Consider the following 18,905-nt stretch of genomic DNA (forward strand, 5'->3'; position numbering starts at 1 on the left):
CTAAATAGCTGTTTGAAATTTACCTTTCCTCAGATTTGCATAAGTCATCTTTTCTTTCGGCTGCTCTGTGTTTATTTAGAAAATATAAAAATGAAAAAATTAATTTTGCTTTGAAAGATAGGAGTGTGAGGAATATGCAGCCGAATTTGACAGAATTTAACTTAAATTGGCACCTGGCATTATCTGTAAATGAACAGCAACTCCAGTGCACAAAATGTGCTGTTTAATTGGTAAGTGAAGCACTGCAGGATCAGGGAATTTCTAAGTTTAGGTTGTATATTGGAGCCTACTATTGCGCTTTGCTTATGTACTACAGTGAATGTTGCTTATGCTGAGTGGTTGAAACTGTACACATAGTGATGGAAGAGGAATCTTTAGTGATCAGTGCAACATTTATAATAATAATAAAAAAAGCTATTTGCCTTGACAGGCCATTTGATACATTTTCTTTTTTTCTTTTTAGTATACAATATCTTATTAGACTGTGACTATATTGCTAATTTCTTGGTTTTGTTGCGCTTTGAAGCTGATTTGAGGGCAGGATAAATCATGATACCTCTGAGGCTTTGTTATTTTATGATAGGACTCAGTGTTGCAGATAAATGACTTTTGTTCCAATTTATTAAAGTTTGAACTCAGTAACTGAGTAACTTTTGTAACTGTTACTATTGTTCCTAACATTTAGGAAAATTTGGAATAAGGAACCAATGGTACTTTCCTTTTACTGTTTCCTACTGGAAGAACCTGTGTGGAAAGAAACATTATCTGAATTCTGATATGTTTTTCTTCAATGAAAACTTCCAAGCAAAAGGTTTGTGGTATTAATAATTTTAATAATTGCTTTTTTCTGAATGATGTGCTGATTTTGATCAATATTCTATTATCATTGCTTGCTCCTAAATTATATATTTTTTAGATCTTGTCCTTTCGTTTGCTCCAGGATATAATACATACTAGGTGTTTTATATGCTATTAATTGAGCTGTCACTCAATATTTCTTGTGTCCGTCCTGTTCCTGTGCTGCCTCTTTGCTGTTTTTAGGATCTCCTGATCTTCCTCCTATTCTGCTGTTTTTGATCTGCTGCTTGTTTCTGTAGAGAACTTAGGTTTGTTCTTCTCTCTCCCTGCAAATTCTAAGATTTCCTCTTCTTTAGATTTCCTGTAATCACTATACTTTTCCTGCTCTATTTAAAAAGTTACACTTCCTCTTACTATTATATTTTCTGTCTGTAAACACTTTCACTGCCCTTCCATTTCTGTACCTGATTGCTTAAAAATAAACTAGTTTACCACCACCACCTCAGGCCCCTTGAAAGACTTTTCACATTTCTTTAAGTTTTGTGGAAGGAAGAGTAAGTCACCCATATTCACTCTTGGGCCTTGGAAAACGTTATTTTTTTATTTTTCATATTTTTGGCAATTACAGTAACTGACAAATGATCCAGTTGTCTGTAGCATAGATGAGGAAGCTGAATGACTCAGCAGCCTTTTATATTGGTACCTCTTAGAGTAGGGTAAATTTCAAAAGTGTTGTGGTTCATTTAAACACTTGTGAAAAACTAGCAGTATGAATTTTGTCTGAATTTCTGCAAGTTGGGACAATTCCATTTTATTGGATGACTGTCTTTGAGCCTTACTGACAATGAAGACATCACAGAATCGGTACGGTTGGAAGGGACCTCTGGAGATCATCTAGTCCAACTCCTCCCTGCTGCTCAAGCAGGATCACCTAGAGCATGCTAGACAGGGTTGCATCCAGGCGGGCCTTGAAGATCTCCAGAGAAGGAGACTCCACAACCTCTCTGGGCTACCTGGTCCAGGGCTCTGTCACTCTCACAGGGAAGAAATTCCCCCTCATGGTCAGGTGGAGCTGCCTGTGTTTCAATTTCTGCCCATTGCCTCTTGTCCTGTCACACGGGACAACTGAAAAGAGTTTGTCCCCGTCCCCTTAACACCCTCCCTACAGGTACTTATGCACATTGATAAGATCCCCCCCCCTGAGTCTTCTCTTCTCCAGGCTGAAGAGGCCCAGCTCTCACAGCTTTTCCTCTCAGGGCAGGTTCTCTAGCCCTTTTATCATCTTCGTAGCCTTACACTGGACTCTCTCCAGTAGCTCCATGTCTCTCTTGTACTGGGGAGCCCAGAACTGGACACAGTACTTGAGATCAGGCCTCACCAGGGCTGAGGAGAAAAGAATCACCTCCCTCCACCTGCTGGCAACACTCTTCCTAATGCATCCCAGGATACCATTGGCCTTCTTGGCCACAAGGGCACATTGCTGGCTCATGGTCATCCACCAGCATTCCCGGGTCCTTCTCTGCAGAGCTGCTCTCCAGCGGGTCAGCCCCCAGCTTGTACTGGTGTATGGAGTTACTCCTCTCTAGGTGCAGGACCCTGCACTTGGCCTTGTTGAACCTCAGGAGGTTCCTCTCCACCCAGCTCTCCAGCCTGTCCAGGTCTCTCTGAATGGCAGCACAGCCCTCAGGTGTGTCAGCCACTCCTCCCAGCTTGGTGTCATCAGCAAACTTGCTGAGGAGGCACTCTGTCCCCTCATCCAGGTCATTGATGAAGAACTTGAACAAGATGGGAGCCAGTACGGAGCCCTGGGGGACGCCACTAGCCACAGGCCTCCAACTGGACTCCGTGCCACTGATGACAACCCTCTGAGCTCTGCCTTTCAGCCAGTTCTCAATCCACCTCACTGTCCACTCGTCTAACCCACACTTCCTGAGCTTCTCTAGGAGGATGTTATGGGAGACGGTGTCAAAAGCCTTGCTGAATCAAGGCACACAATGTCCACTGCTCTGCCCTCATCTACCCAGCCAGTCACAGAAAGCTGTCAGATTGGTTAAGCAGGATTTCCCCTTGGTGTAATCCATGCTGACTTCACTGTGGATTCATGGACTCTCTGTGGAAAGAGAAGAGGAGGGAGCAAAAAATATCAAATCTCCTCTGACTGAGGAGTTACCTATGTGCGCTTTTGGCTTAAGCCATCCAAGTGATTGTGTCCAACTTTGTGGATCTTATCAGTCAAAGTTCTCTGCTTACACTTTTATAAATATTACATGCTTGACAGCAAATGTCTGTGTGTAAACTCTAACTTTGCTGTGTGTGCAAAATAGCCTACTCTTTCATGAGAATTGAGCTTTATTGCACTGTTAATGGGATAAATGTAGTTATGGGTAAGTAACTTGGAACAGCTGGGGCAAAGTAACCCGCTTCTGTGTGAGACCTCCACTTGCGATTCCTTCATTTTTGCCATGGAGTCTGAGTCACGGTCTGTCCAATGAGATTGGAAAGCACTTAGGGAATCAGAGGTGTATTAGGAAAGGTCTAGGGTGTGGGTCCTACAAACTACAAGTATGATCAATAGAGTAGGGATGGCAGGATGCCTGTGCTGGGTGCCCATTTGGAATAGAACTTTGGGGAGACGTCTCAGAGTGATCATTTTGGTGACCACAATTAATTCAGAGCTCCTCCTCTGAAGCTTGCTGGAGACTCTACATTGTCTCAGACTGGTTCTGGACTTAATTTGTCTGTTAAGTTTCAGGCTGTGCAGGCAGAAAGGGCAAGAATATTGTTCGTGGTTTTATGTACCTGACCAAAATATAAAGAAGCTAAATGAAAGAGAGATTCATAGAAAGAAGGACCTCTCAGAAATGTCCCAGTATCTTGTAATCTCTTGCTGGAATGTAGCCTCAAGTTTCTGGCAACGGCTTTTTCTAGTTTAAAAATGACTATGGAAGGAGCAAACAGCTCCCTAATTCACAATCTCACCAAACCACTCCTTGAAATGATAATCTCTTTTTGTGTATATATACACCCTCTTCTTCTCACAGTCCTCATCCACAGTAGTCTCAGCTTATTTGAAATAACATTTCAGTTTTGCTCGCTTAAAACAAAACCAAAAAAAATGCTCACTGCCAGAGTTGTCAGTTGTAGTGAGTAAAATGGCTGAAGCTTGTCTGTGTCCATGCTGGGAAAGTAGAGATAGTTATGCCAACCTTTCCTCATGACATATGAAAGAATCCAACTTTACGAGCATCATGCAGTTATCTCAGTTTACTGAGTTCCTTGCCTCACAGTTAGCAGAAAAATACTGGGTACCCAGTTGTATAGAAGACCTTGGATTATGTTTAAACCAGGCTGCTGATCTGTGTCATTTCACAAAGAGGTCTACTTTGCTTTATTGACTGAAGGAATTAAGACAGTCTCTGTCAGATGCCTGAAACTGGATGGCATACATCGAGTAGTTCTACACTATTTGCATTTTCTCATGTTTATGAACTTAAAACAATATTTTAACTGAAGTGATTATTAGCTGCTTTTTTTCCTGCAGAAATAAAACATAACACATCTATTTTAGAACTGTGTGGAGATGTGCGTGTGCACAGACACACTTGGCCTTACTGTTTTAGGAAGCTTTTTAAAACCACAGTGGAACTTCTTAATTTATGTATATAAACTATTAGACTGAATTCTTAGCTGATATTAACTGGCACAATATCTCAAATTTCAGTGGATCTTATGTCATTCTGAGCATCTGGTCCAAATTTGGTAGATGGCACCAAGGGTTGGATTAACCTGTTATTCTCTTTTATGTAATCATTTTGAGTTCTGAGGCTTTCGTGGTCTGCGGTTCTTCCCCATACAGACCCACGACCTCCAGATGGGAAAGGTGCTAGCACTGAAGGAACCACCATCGGTGTTGTGCTGCTGTCACTCACTAAGGAACATGTGGATGGCCAGCAGGCGGCTGTGAAAGATCTCAGCCTCACTTTCCATCAAGGTCAAATAACAGCACTCTTGGGGCCTAATGGAGCTGGAAAGACAACAGTTATGTATGTGTGCTTTTTAATGGTATTGCAGTTGTCCTGGTGTTTCCTATGCTTTCACTGCTTTAAAATATTCGTTAACTCTTTCCTCAGTCTTTTTCTCAAATGTCCCCCTTCCATTTTTAAAATCCCCAAAGTACATGAAAAGTGAATATACATCTATGACAAAAGCTCTGTACAGACTAGAGACCTGGACCCTCTCCACCATAGCGTGATGCAGTAGTTCACAGAAGCAATTGAAGTAGCAGCTGGGGAGGTCTGATTGTGGGAATGAATGTGTCATTCTGTGTTCTCTTCTAGTATTCTATGTGCACTCCTATCATGCAGAGAGTATAGGATCTTAAGGATTTTCATGCTTTGTTCCTAGATGTTATAAGGGGCTTCTTGACAGTTGACTAGAAAGAGAAGTAACAAAATGATTTTTTTTTAATGTCTTAATTAAGAAGTTAATGTATTTCTACTTTATATTAATTTTGATCAACTTAATCAAATTAGTGATGCAGCATAGGGCTTCCACTAGGAAATGCTATTCGTCTAAAGCATGTGCTTTAATAAGGAAACGCTGGATAGTTAAATTTCCCTAGGAAAGTAAGTTTCCTTCCGGAGATAACAAGTTGAGGAACTGTTGATATCTTGGTTAAATGAAAGGGGGGACAAAGCCCCGAATACTCTTATTTCCCTATAATTATGCTCATTTGAATAGATGTTGCTTTAATGATGGTACGAAAAAATACGAATACAAATCAATTGAGGAGATGCCTCAGATCCGAATATTAACTATATAATAAGGCCTGTGTAAGAGGTTGCTGAAAACAAATTTCTTTTCTTACATTAGTTCACTGCTGACTGGCCTGTATCCACCCAGCTCTGGTACCATTATCATCAATGGAAAGGACATACGTACTGATCTGGCTGCCATCAGGACAGAGCTGGGTGTTTGCCCCCAGTACGATGTGCTGTTCGACACGCTAACTGTGCGAGAACATCTACTGCTGTATGGATCAGTGAAGGCACCCATGTGGACAACAAAACAGTTGAATCAAGAAGTCAGTGGGTAAGTGTTTTTCTTTCATTTCTTGAAACCTGTCCAGTAAATCAGTAGTGTGTCTACTGGAAACCACTCCGACAAGAAACTGCTGAAGTAAAGTTGCAAGTAGTAGTGAGTGCAAACTATTGTATTTTCACAATTTTTTATCACGCTTCATGTTCTGAAATTCTACCCTAAAAATAGATTTTCTAGTTTTTAACATTTACTTGAATATAATTATGGTGGAACTATCAACATTTAAAAACCTGGTATGCATAATGGTCAAATAGTCATGTTTTGGCTGGAGTGGAGATGACTGGCCAGTAGTGACTCCTGTCTCATGCTCTCCCTGCTTCCTTGTTCGAGTTATCTGCAGTTGCTGTAGAGACAATTTAGACTGTAAATTGCTGCATTTTTCACTCTGAGCTTTCAGATAAGCTGACACCGGTTTTACTTTTGTTTATTATCTCATATTCCTTCATCTGCAGCAGAGAGAAGAGAGCAGGAAGGACAGCTTAAGGCAGTGATTGTTACAGTTGTTTTTAAATGGACCATCATCTCTTTCTCTTCTCCTTCCTCAAATTCTAATTTTAATTGTGTTTAATAGGTGAAGGGATTTAAAAACAATCCAACAAGGAGAAACAAGACAAAGCTCTAATGTGACCTTAGATGATTTGCTTCTTGTCAGCTTAAGGCTTTGCTAGTGTTTTTGCACTGTGATTTCTTTGCTGTAAGACAATGCATCTTTGCATTGTATTTATTGAAATACTATTGAACTCCTACAAGGTAAAATCTTCACAAATAGCAGACTGCATTTGTTGAAATTTAAAATATACCTCTAATAATAGATATCTCTCTTCTAATAATGTCTCAGTAAAAATAGTTCTGTTTTTACCTTGAGATTCATGCTAAACCGGATGGCTGGACTCTTCCACATTTGAATTCAATGCCAAGCTGATGGGACTTCTCTTTAAGTGTACAACTGGGAAAATGCAGACACATTTGTGGCAGAGTGGCTTTTGCTTTTATCGCCTATCATAAAAATCTCAGTTATTTTAAAATTTTGATCTGAAAAATCTCTTGTGTGGAACACTGCAAAACTCTTTTGAAACAGGAAGATCTCTAGAACAACAAAGAAATACCAAACATAGCATGTTTGGTTAAAATTTATGCAAAATAATATCCTGCCTTTTGTTATTGTTTATAAACTGGTCAATTGTGTGATTTCCTCAACAGTATTTCATATTAATGCCACATAAGCAAACTCAGCACTCCAAAGGTATGTAAAATAACTGTAGAACTTTACTTTCTTAAAAATGAAAAATTCCCTCAGAGTGAATGGCAGAGTCTACAGACTGCTTATTACTCAAATGAATCAGGAGATAATCTTAGACTGTTGAGCCTTTTACCTCTTGCTTGCCAGGTTGATATTGACAGTTTCATTCAATGAACAGATATTCAGCGTGATGCAGAGTAGTGTGTGATCTTGCAGTGCGGTCTTTATTGAGCATGTGTCTGCACCCTGCTTAGATGTGAGATCCTCTGATGGCACAGGCTGGCAGGCAATGTGTGTAACTTCTCTTCTAACACATGAACCCCCAGGCACTTTGACTGTCACTGCTGGAAACTTGTTCTTCTGCTTAGATATTGTTGCTTCTGTTGGCTGTAACATTCTAGACTCTCAGTATAACATTTTTACAAGCATTAAAGTAGGTAGAGTTACCTCGCCTAGGGATCACTTATCTGCTTTGCAGGAATATGGTTTAAAATTCCTTTAAAAATATTTTATGCATATATTTCAAATGATGACACATTTCCAACAAATGCAGAGATTTTTAAGTTTGTGTAGTTGTAAAAACTGAAGCACTGTTTGAGTTGTGAAACTAACCTCCTTCCCTGTATTTTAAGAGATTGTAATCCAGAGTTTTCTGAAATTAATGGACAAATTAGTGTTTATTTTATTGGACTTAATTTCAAAATTATTCTCTGATTTTATCTTGCACAGTAGCTATCTAAAATTTATATTTCAGATGGCAATGAGTGTTTATACTTTGTAGGTGAAAATTAGCAATCTTTTATTCTCTGTTAGCTTTTGTCACCAAATATAATCCTTCAAAGTTCACTTTCACTTCACTTCACTTTCCTTTAATGGTGCTTTTTCAGGAATTCTGTTCTGTATGAAGATAATGTGACTGGAAAATTTTTATCAAAAGTGGCCATGTTTATTCCTATTCCAGAGCTCTGGAAGATGTGAATTTATCCCAACATCAGTACAAACTTGTTGGAGCCCTTTCTGGAGGGATGAAAAGGAGGCTGTCAATTGCCATCTCCTTTATTGGAAACTCCAAGACAGTTATTCTCGATGAGCCCACCGGTGGAGTTGATCCATGCTCTCGCCGTAGCATCTGGGATGTTCTTGTGAAGTACAAAGCTGGTACAAAGCATATACAAATAATTTTTTTTTCCTTTTCTGGATTTTTTTTTCAATAAATGTAAACAGGAGGGTCAGAGTATTAGTGTTGCTATTCAGTAGTTAAATACGTTAATTTCAGAGACATTTAATCAGCCCAGGAAATTTGAAAGTGGCCAAGTGAGATTAAAAGAATTACCTTCTATCTCACAGAAAGAAGCCTGCTCTAACTGAAGATTCAGCCTAGTTTTGAGTGCTGTCCTGAAATTTCTCTCTTCTTACTTTTTTCCTTTTCCTCTTTTTACTTTTGTTTATTTTTCAAAATTCTTTTCTTGTTTTCATTTCCTGTTTTGCACATAACTCTATGTAGATACATATTTTTTTTAATGAAGATAGACGTATCAATCAAGCTGTCACAGTATTTTTTTTTTAAGTGCTGTGAGCTTGAAATGGAAAGCAAACTCTTAAGCTAGTGTATGCTCAATCAGCTGTAATAAACCTTAGTGAATGATTCAATGAAACAGACACTGCTGCTGTTTGATTTTCAGTTATCTCCTTAAGCTCATAAAACAGCTTGAAGTTGTAATGGCTTAATACTGTCTGCTTTGTATAATTCAGGTCTAAGTTCACTTTGACTTATATCTAGCAAAGGGAGTACCTAATGGGTGGGGAATATGAGTACAGGTTTTGCCTGTGTCTTGCAGTTATGTTTTGGAGGAACCAAAAAATGTTCAGTCCGGTCTTTCTTGAAAGCAATATATGTTTCTCTGGAGACCAAGTTGTACAGACATGTACTGATCTTTCTGATACAGGTTGCACACTGATCTTTAGCACTCACCATCTTGATGAGGCAGAGGTGCTCAGTGATCGCATTGCCATCCTGCAGCATGGCCAGCTGAGGTGCTGTGGTTCTCCCACTTATCTGAGAGAAACATATGGCCAGGGACACAGTCTAACACTCATAAAAAAGGTATACTAAATGTGTTATGTACAGAACTTACAGTGCCAGCTAAGTAATGGCCAAGTATATTCTGCGGGAGTCTCTTTGACTGTTCCAGGAACTAATATGCGATAGATTGCAGAGCCAGAAAAATATGTTCTTTTAGCAGCTTTCTTGATTTGCTTGTTTGTTTTTTAACATGGAAAAGAATTCAGTAACATATCTGAATATGTTGAGTTTCAATATTTAGCTGGAAGGTACCTAGTCTCATTGTTGTTCATTCCTGGGAAGTAGTCCCTGTGTCCCAGGTTAGATGCAGTTTCATCAGTGAAAAATTTCCAGTATCACTTCTATCAGGTCCTATACTTCTGCTAACATTAGTGCTTTTTGTGTGCTACTTTCCCTCTCTTACAGCCTTCTGTGTTTGAAATTCAAGATCATAAGCATGTTGTTCAGGTCACATCTTTGGTACAGACCCATATTCCAGAAGCCTTCCTGAAAGAGAACAATGGGACTGAACTGACCTATGTGATCCCAGAAAGAGTAGATAAGACCTCCTTTAAAGGTCTTTTTCAGGCTTTAGATGAAAACCTTCATCATCTACATGTGACTGGCTATGGCATTTCTGACACCACCTTGGAAGAGGTACTTTTAATTTTTTTATGTGATGGCATTTTATTGGTTAGAGAGTTCTGTATTTGTTTCTAACTAATCTTGATTGTCTTTCATATTTCACAACAGTTTATTATGAGAACGATAAAAATCTCACACAAAATGTACACTTTAAATTTTCTTTGTACTATTAATTTCTATGGCCACTGTACTGCAATATCTTATTCCAAGAATCTGGAATCTGTGAACCATAAAGCATCGTGTTTTAAGAACTTTCTTAAATGTTTGTTCCTGTCTTCCTAAGGAAAATTTAATGTATTATTGACCAGAACTGCTACTGTTGTCCTAAATCTGTAATGTCAAAACGAGCTTTGAACTTGCAAGGAATTCTTAATGTTAGAGGTTCAATTCAGATAGCTCTTAGTGACGTTATATAACCTCTGGGAAAAGAAATACGAATAGAACCCTAGTGATGTAAATGAACTTAAAATGACAATCATTCATCATACTCATCCAATAAATACATCACCAAGTAGAGCTGCTGTGACATGAAGTGATCTACTTACATCTTTAGGACTATATTGATTTGCTACAGAAGTCTTTAGAACCCTGTACTAACACAAAGGATCTGTTTTTGTAGATTTGCTTTTAGATTGCAGTCCAAAAGAATGATCTACCAGCCCATATATGACTTCCTTTGAAGTCAATATCTATGTAACTGAATTATTAAAAAACAAAACAAAACCCCACACACCACAACAACAAAAGCCCACAACTCCCATCCCACACTTTGGTGCTTCTTTTATATATGGCCACAATATATAAACAAGGGGCAAGCACTTACTGTGGTAATGGGAACAAAAAAAAGATGAAATTATTTGCATAAGTCTATTACATTTCATGCACTATTGTCAAGTGACTTATCTCCCTGCTATACAGTTCTATGAGGCAAGTCAAAAGTGTATTGAAAAAAATCTGTTATTTTCATATAGAGTGGTTAACATGCTATAAGAAAGAGTAGTAGTCACTGCTAAACTTTATAGATTTTAAAGTAATATATATGTTGAGAGCCTTTTTTGATTATATCCCTATAGGATACTGTGTGATGTTCCGGAATTGGCATCTGTAAAGTAAATATGAAGTCAAAAAAATGTGGAAGCTCCTCAGTGTGCTGCATCTGTCATTCAGTTGAGGATATTTGTTCTTTCCAAAAACTTTAAAGATAGTATTAGATATTGATATGCTATTTTTCAGCTTGAAGACTTAATGCATTAATTTGGGATGATTTCTGTCATCTCTGCATCTTGTGATTAGTCCTTACAAAATCCATTCTCCATTTTCTTATCAAAAGCCTCTTTGTGCTAGCAACTAAATGGATAGCACATAATAGTGCTATTTAGTCTATTCAAACAATTCAACCTGGAAACAAAGAACTCTGACTTTAAAGGAAAAAATGTGTTATTTTTATTTTTTGTCCTTTCTCGCCTTTCTCTTTTACAGTCTCTGTTTTTTATTCTTTATTCTTTTTTTTTTTTTTTTTTTTTTTTTTTCTGGGGGACATCTGCACTCTCTGAAATCTTATTCTTCAAGTGAAACTCAACTACCATTCATACCTCAAAGGAATTTTGAAGATCTAACAAAATAGGTTCATGACACTTCAGATTTCATTAATGTTATATTTGCTTCAGTTTAGATTTTAAATATCTTTTTCAGCTGTTTTGTGTGTATTTCATAATGCTTGTAATCCAGAGAGTATTAACGGAAGCAAGAGGATGATGGGAAAGGATGGATAATTAAAATAAGGGCATACTGAGAGCTCTCTGGAGTATGATGTTTAACTTTTTTTTTAAGGGTTTCAAAACTTATTTTTCTTATTTTTCATTGTGGAGAGAACAAAACCACTGAAACATCTTTATGTGTTTAAGTGTTATGTGTTTTTCTTGAAGTTCTCTTCCATGAAATGGTGAGAGTGCGTGCCTCAGAACTTTCTGGGAAAAGCCGTATGTCATCTTGGAGTATGTTGGCCTTGAAACATCATGTATTTTTCAAATTAGATTCATTTTTCGTTAAGAGTGCTAATAGTGGCATAATCGTAATAACACAGTGCTGCCATCTGGTCAGATGCTTATTCCTAGAGGCAAGTGCCCCTCCTGTACCCGCTTACAATCTGGAGGTGTGAAAGAAGCAGCTACAGTGGAAAGGTGGCCTTTTTCAGCAGCTAGTGTGGCCATCTGCTCCCCCCATCCCCAAGAGTGGCCTGGGTTGACCTATGCTGCCTGATGTGCATCTGGCTCTCTGGGGCAAGGGTAGACATGAACCTTGCTACTGCTGTTTGAAGCACTTTCCTTGAAGGCATGGACAGTGTCTTCCGTGGGCTCTGTGACCAATGTTTGTCTTCCTTTTTGTTTGCATATTTAAGTTTAGCAGTTGAACGTGTTCCCATTTAGTAGATAGCTGTTGACCTGCTTGCAGAAGTTCGTCTGTCATAGAATCATAGGATCAGTAAGGTTGGAAAGGGACCTCTGGAGATCATCTAGTCCAACCTCCCTGCTCAGCAGGGTCACCTAGAGCATGTCAGACAGGGTTGCATCCAGGTGGGGCTTGAAGATCTCCAGAGAAGGAGACTCCACAACCTCTCTGGGCAACCTGGTCCAGTGCTCCGTCACTCTCACAGGGAAAAAATTCCCCCTCACGGTCAGGCGGAACTTCCTATGCTTCAATTTCTGCCCATTGCCTCTTGTCCTGTCACATGGGACAACTGAAAAGAGTTTGTCCCCGTCCCCTTGACACCCTCCCTTCAGATACTTATACACACTGATAAGATCCCCCCTCAGTCTTGTCTTCCCCAGGCTGAAGAGGCCCAGCTCTCGCAGCTTTTTTTCTCAGGGCAGGTTCTCCAGCCCTCTGATCATCTTTGTAGCCCTACACTGGACTCTCTCCAGTAGCTCCATGCCTCTCTTGTACTGAGGAGCCCAGAGCTGGACACTGTCAATCCACTCTTCTACAGTGAGTGCCTCTCCAGCTGCTTCTGTATCATGCCACTTTGTGAAATGCTTGTTGCTCCAAAAGGCTATAGCAAACATGGTCTGTCTGGAAGAAAACATAAAAGCAACATGAATAGAAAATGTAACATGAGGAAAACGGTCATATATAACAAAGTTTTTCAAGGTAAAATGCAGATTAAGACTGTAGGTTTAAAACTTAGAAACTTTCCAGGGATATTTGCTCTGATACTGCTCGGTTACCGAAGAAAATGGCAGACATACTGACTTGCAGACATAATGACTTACAGAAACATTCCCCAAATGGAAGATGAATGTTTCTTAAGTGTAGGATTTTCAGATTTTCAGATTTGGATATTTTTTGTGGTATAAAACAATGAGTATTTAACACTCTGCTCACTGATACACTCCTGAGCCATAGTGAAAGAATTGATTAAAACATCTGGGAGAAGGTTAAGCACTATTTCTGTGTAGTTCTAGTTCCATGTGCAACTTATTTTTTGAGGGACCTTTACATGGCTTCTGAGCTATGTCAGATGCTTGTTGCCAATTAACTGACAGCAAACACGGTACACTTTCCCACCCACCCCTTCTCTAGAATACACATGGGCTTTGTGGGATAGGATGGCCCAGAAATGTTTGCAAAATGTCGGTTGGGTAGTTTTAGATTATAAAGGACTGTCTACAGATTTTACTTACCTTTTGCTTTTTCCTACTTTGACTTTCTTCACTCTTTTTCCTTTAAGGTGAAGATGTGCTTTAGGAAGATTATTAAGGCATGACAGGGTTCCCAGGCTCTACAGTGGAGAATCAGGGATGCTGTCCACTGTATCAGTGGACTAGGCTTATTTTTTTTTATGATGCTCTCCCAAAGAAGGAGTTGGGAGGGACTCAACCAGGCAGTAGCTGCCATGCACAATTAGCTTGCAGGAGTATTTGTGTGTGTGTGTGCATGCAGGAACTGTCCATCTCTTCATGTTTCCCATATACAGCCATCTGAGCAAATCCTTGGTCAGGACATGGGCTTGCTATCTAAGCATCTAAAGATGCTAACCTGGGAACTGCTTTGGTATGGAGGGCACGGGATGTTCTGCTGAAGGCTCGAAGACACTTTGGGTGAATTCATTCAGTCTTTTAGGTATGGGGAAAAGCACGTTGTTTCTCTGTCATGATGTCCAGTCCCAACCTTCCCAGGTCTCTTCTGTGTATTTTGGCAGGCACTCATAGTGCTAATAACATCCTCATGCTAATATTACTCCTGTGTATGATATCCTGTGCAACACTGGATTAATTACCATTTCTTCTGTATTACAGGGTGACTAATAATTTCTGGCTTTAATATAGGATGTTTAAGAGCTGCCTGGATACTATGAGGAGGATCAGACAGTGCAACTGGCCTTCTGCCTATGTAGCTGTATCAGAATAGCTATGGCAGTGGAGCTACCTTCAGTAGGCAGGGAGAGTTTTTTCTGAAGGTGTAGCTACAGTCCCTCTTGAAATGGCATAATTTGTGATCAAAGAATAAAATGTTGTCTATCTGCAGCCCTAGCAAGAATTTTGAAACTGAATGGATTATGTGCAGCCAACATTTTGTCATGCAATCTTTGTCCTAGCTGGAAAGGAGCAGTTCCTTTGTGGCTTTAGTTCATTTTCGATAGGTTTTCTTGACAGAACTGGTGCAGCAGAACTATCAGTAAGCAGGCCCAAAGCAGTCAATTAGGATGTGCTTCGGGCAGCAAGAGTCTCCCTCCAGGCTCTAATACAGAAATGTCAAGAGATATTAAATTTCTTCAGGCCTTGCAGTTGTTAATGGCCAAAAGTGTTCTCTGAAAGTTGGCAGGTAACTAGGTAATCAATAACCACTATTAAATGGCAATTATATTGACTAAGCAAAATACAGTTTATGTAACAGACAGACCTTAACAAATCAAGAAATATCTTTCCAGAATTATAAAGCACTTCAAATTGACTGAGTTTTACTGTCTATAGTATGAGCTCTTTAGAAATAAGGGAAATAAGGGAAAAAGGATGTTATAGCTGATAAGAGGGTCTTGCAGCTAAACCCAAACAGGTTACTTCATCAAGAGAAAGGAAAATTTGGTTTTGTTTTTGGTGTTCTTTTAGATATGCTCCTGGTAGCTGCATTTGCTGTTGATTTTTATTTGCAAGTTTTTTTTAATCTGGAGTTCCTGTTTGAACTGTAGTTGAGGTTAAAATGAAATTCGATTATTTTAAAGGTACTATCAAGTTCAGGCACTTCTCAAACTGGATTTTACTGTAAAGCAAGTGAATGAGGTGGCTGATTTTACTACTACAGGGAACTTTTATCCCAGTTGCAAACTTTTCTTTTTCTTTTCTTTATTTCTTTTTTTTTTTTGACAATTTCAAAACCTCCTCAAAATAATCTCCTAAATGATATTCCTTTGTGATAAGTTATCATGAAAATACAATGCAAAAGGTTATTGGATAGGAAATTTCTGAATTTTGTTTTTCATTTGGGATCTCAAGAAGTGAAATGAGTGTTAACTCTGAGTCACTATGGAGGCTATTCCAGGCTTTTTTACTTCTCACTCCCTCAGCCTTGAATTATCTTTCTGTGAAATTCAAAGGATTTAATGTGGATGGAATTCTGAAGCAGGATTAAGCATGGAGTAGTGGGTCACACAAATGTACCTGACAAAGTATATATACATCATTTAAGTAGATCTCTTTGTAGCAAGGTTGGTGAATTCTCAGCATCACAGAATAGGTGGGGTTGGAAGGGACCTCTAGAGATCATCTAGTCCTCATCTAATCCAACCCACAGGCTCAAACAGGATCACATGGAGCAAGTTGCCCAGGCCTTTGTCCAGTCAGATTTTGAAAATCTCCAAGTAGACTCCACAACTTCTGTAGGAAATCTGTTCCAGTGTTCACCCACTCTCACTGTGAAGAAGTGTTTTCTTGTGTTCAAGTGGAAATTCCTGTATTTTAGCTTGTGTCTGAAGTCTCTTGTGCTGGGTACCATCCTCATATTACAGATGCTCTAGTCTTTTGACCACCTTTGTGACCCTTTGCTGGACTTGCTCCGCTATGTCTGTAATTCTCTTGTACTGGGCAGCCTGGCAGTGGATGCAGGTGTGGTCTTACCAGGGCTGACTAGAGGGGAAGGATCATCTCCCTGCTGGTAATGCATCTTCCTAATATGGCCCTGGATACTGTTGGCTGCCTTTGCCACACAGGTGCATTCCTGAAAGAGTGCCTCATTCTGTTGAATATTTTATTATTACTGTTTGCTTCCTTCCTTGTGTGTGTCCCCCCATTTAAGAAGATTCTACCGTTAAGACTTTACTCTGTAGATTACTAAACTGTTACTTTTATTAAAAAAAATCACATAGCAATTTTAAGAAACAGGATATTTTTTTTCCCAATTCAGTGTAGGGGTGCTAGTAGTTTTACTACAAAGTATGTATTAAAACAAGTGCATTTATCTTAGAGCTAAATCACTCTTTCACATTCTGCATTAGAGAGCGTAGATCATTTCTGGGTGAGAATAGAGATGGTGAGGCTGCTTATCTCCTTGCATAAATCTGTGGACATTCCTCAGAGCTCTGTGGATTCTGTTCTGTAGGATTTTGTAGATTAGACTTAGTATTCTGTTAAGACCTGGTACTTCTCTTTAGTATTAATTCCAGTTGTTCCCAGAGATTTCTAGCTAGGATATCAGAAGAGACTCGAAGCTGTCAACATGCTCTTTGTAAAACATTCAGTAACTGTGTTCCAACATACACTACAGCTTAGCAGCATAAAATGTCCATTAAGGGCAGCCAGTCTTTTGCAGACAGTGATATATGTGGGCAAACAATACTTTGTATAGGTGCATCTGTTGGTACTTACTCCTTTCTCCTTATCCCCAGAGTTTCTCTTCTGCAGATTTTGTATAATTTTATAGTGATGTTCCAGCAGGGTGGCTACAGCAGCCGTTGCTGATACCTTACAACCTGGTTTGTTTGGGAGAAAAAAAAATAGTTTATAAAAAACAGAATCTAAATTATTTTTTCTATTTCATGAAAGGTATTTCTGAAGTTACTGCAAGACTCGGAAAAGATGCCACGTGTTCTACGAGCAGCATGCATGGACCATGCAGATGGTGTTGACTCAGCCTGTAAGTAGAAAATTAAGTACCTTTTGGAAACAGTCAAGTTTCTAAAGATCAGAAATCTAAAGATAAACATATGAAGCTCCCAAAGTTGAGGCATGCATAACCGGGTGGAGAATACTGCCTGTGTCCACCTGACAATTCTTTTATTTTGTGTGTGTGTGCAAGTGGAGTGATCTGCCTTGGGGAGCAGACTTTTATATGTTCACTGTGATTCACCTCTATGTCACCTCAGAGTCTTCCCATCCTTCCCCAGTGTGTGTACACACATGCTAGCACTGCATCAGTGTTAGCATACTGCCTCCTATCAGTTCCTAGCAACTAATTACCCTTTTCAACCTACTGATAATAGCTAAATATTACTGAAATGTACCACAGGTATAATGTCTGTAAGGTATTAGAAAGGTATATACATTTCTGTTCATGTGCAAATTAAAAAAAACAACAACAACAAAAAACAAAACAAAACAAAAAAAAAAAACTAAAAACAAAAACGCCCCCACACATTTTCAAGACCTCTTGTTCCCCATCAATCACCTGTCGGCAGTAGTTGATGACTCCTTTCCAGGAGTAATTTTCCCTTACCAATTTATTTATGTTTTAAAATGAGCTCCTTTGTGCTTTCTCCTTTCCTGCCTTGCATGCTTGGGAGGAGCTCCTCATTAGCATTTATAAAGTCATTTCCCTGTTTTTCTTAAACACTCTTCATGTAAAGCATTGCATTAGTAATTTCAAAAACATAAGTCTGTAGTCTGCTTAGGATGCTGCCTCTACAAGCTGACCAATATTTCCTCATTGTTCCTGGTATTCTTATGCCTCTATTGTTATCACCTTTCTTTGTTCGATGTATTTGTAGATTATAGAATTCTTGAGTTAAAGTCAAACAATTTGTTTTATATGCAGTGCTTTTTGTTCTGTTTTTGTGGAACATTGTATGGCACAGTGAGGTCCTGCTCTATGAATGAGGCCTTTCATTGTTACTGAAATGGAAATAATAATTTAGAACCAAGTTTTTATTGTTTGTTATAAGAAATTCATTTGGATCTGCCACTAACATGTAATTAGTTTCAAGGAGAATTGTAGCCTGTGTGAGTCCACTTTCACAAAGTGAAAACCCTATTGGATGACATATTAAAATGGTATTTTTGGTGGCCTATTTCAGTCCCCACTGAAGTAATGAAGACTTAAGAATCTGGCAAGCCCTCACCTCAGCAAATAAGCAAATAAAATATCCACTCTTATAAATAGTGAGAATAAGCCTTCCATTCAAAATACATTTTTTAGTATTCCTTTAGTTTATGACTAACTCAGGTATTTCTTCAAAGCTCAGATGGGATATTTGAGCCTGTTTCAAATCAAAGCAATCTGTCTTCTCCATGTTACATTTTCATTAAAGAATAAGACTTACAGTTCCTAAAGTGATGAAAACAGAGTGTAATGTACCTAGTGATTTGATACCTCTTACCGTCCGCATTCCAAAGCAGATAGTTGAGTATTTGAGTTACATTAATAAAGAATCTAGTAGTTAGAGACTCTGTATTTTTGAGTCTGATAAATTACAGCAAGAAAACGTGATGATAATGGCATTTCTTTGGGGATGAGAGTGATGGAAATTTTTTGTTCAATGCAGATGACTGTCATTCATCATTAAGGACAGTTGTGAAGTGTAGGCATAAGGGATTTGGGAATTGGTCATGAAAGGTATCCATCATTGTCAAAGTTAACCAGAATACTCCATGGGCAATAGCTTGACCTGTATAATTTTGTCTTTGAAAGCAGATTCAAAGGCAGTCAAACTTTTCCTTGTTAAAGTAGTTAAATAAATTTCTGAAAACCCCAAGAGCAAACAGCTGTGTTACTGAGATCACAGGGTGCTGCTATTTGATTTGTAAAATAATTTGGATTAGAGAGCAACTTTGACAAAGCATAGATCTGAGGTTC

At 38.8% G+C, this 18,905-nt stretch overlaps 1 protein-coding gene across 1 annotated transcript in view; it reads left to right on the top strand.

The window, feature by feature from the left end:
* Positions 1–18,905, top strand: part of ABCA13 (ATP binding cassette subfamily A member 13) — a 200,976-nt gene that overhangs the window by 88,617 nt on the left and 93,454 nt on the right. Inside the window, exons 29-35 of the mRNA XM_062567937.1 lie at positions 686–811; positions 4,655–4,841; positions 5,671–5,889; positions 8,100–8,296; positions 9,085–9,242; positions 9,627–9,857; positions 16,880–16,970. Of these exons, the coding sequence (XP_062423921.1) occupies positions 686–811; positions 4,655–4,841; positions 5,671–5,889; positions 8,100–8,296; positions 9,085–9,242; positions 9,627–9,857; positions 16,880–16,970 (1,209 nt within the window). The remainder of the gene's footprint in view (positions 1–685; positions 812–4,654; positions 4,842–5,670; positions 5,890–8,099; positions 8,297–9,084; positions 9,243–9,626; positions 9,858–16,879; positions 16,971–18,905) is intronic.

The sequence above is a fragment of the Rhea pennata genome, chromosome 2, assembly GCF_028389875.1.
Source record: "Rhea pennata isolate bPtePen1 chromosome 2, bPtePen1.pri, whole genome shotgun sequence".
Classification (NCBI taxonomy): Eukaryota; Metazoa; Chordata; class Aves; order Rheiformes; family Rheidae; genus Rhea; species Rhea pennata.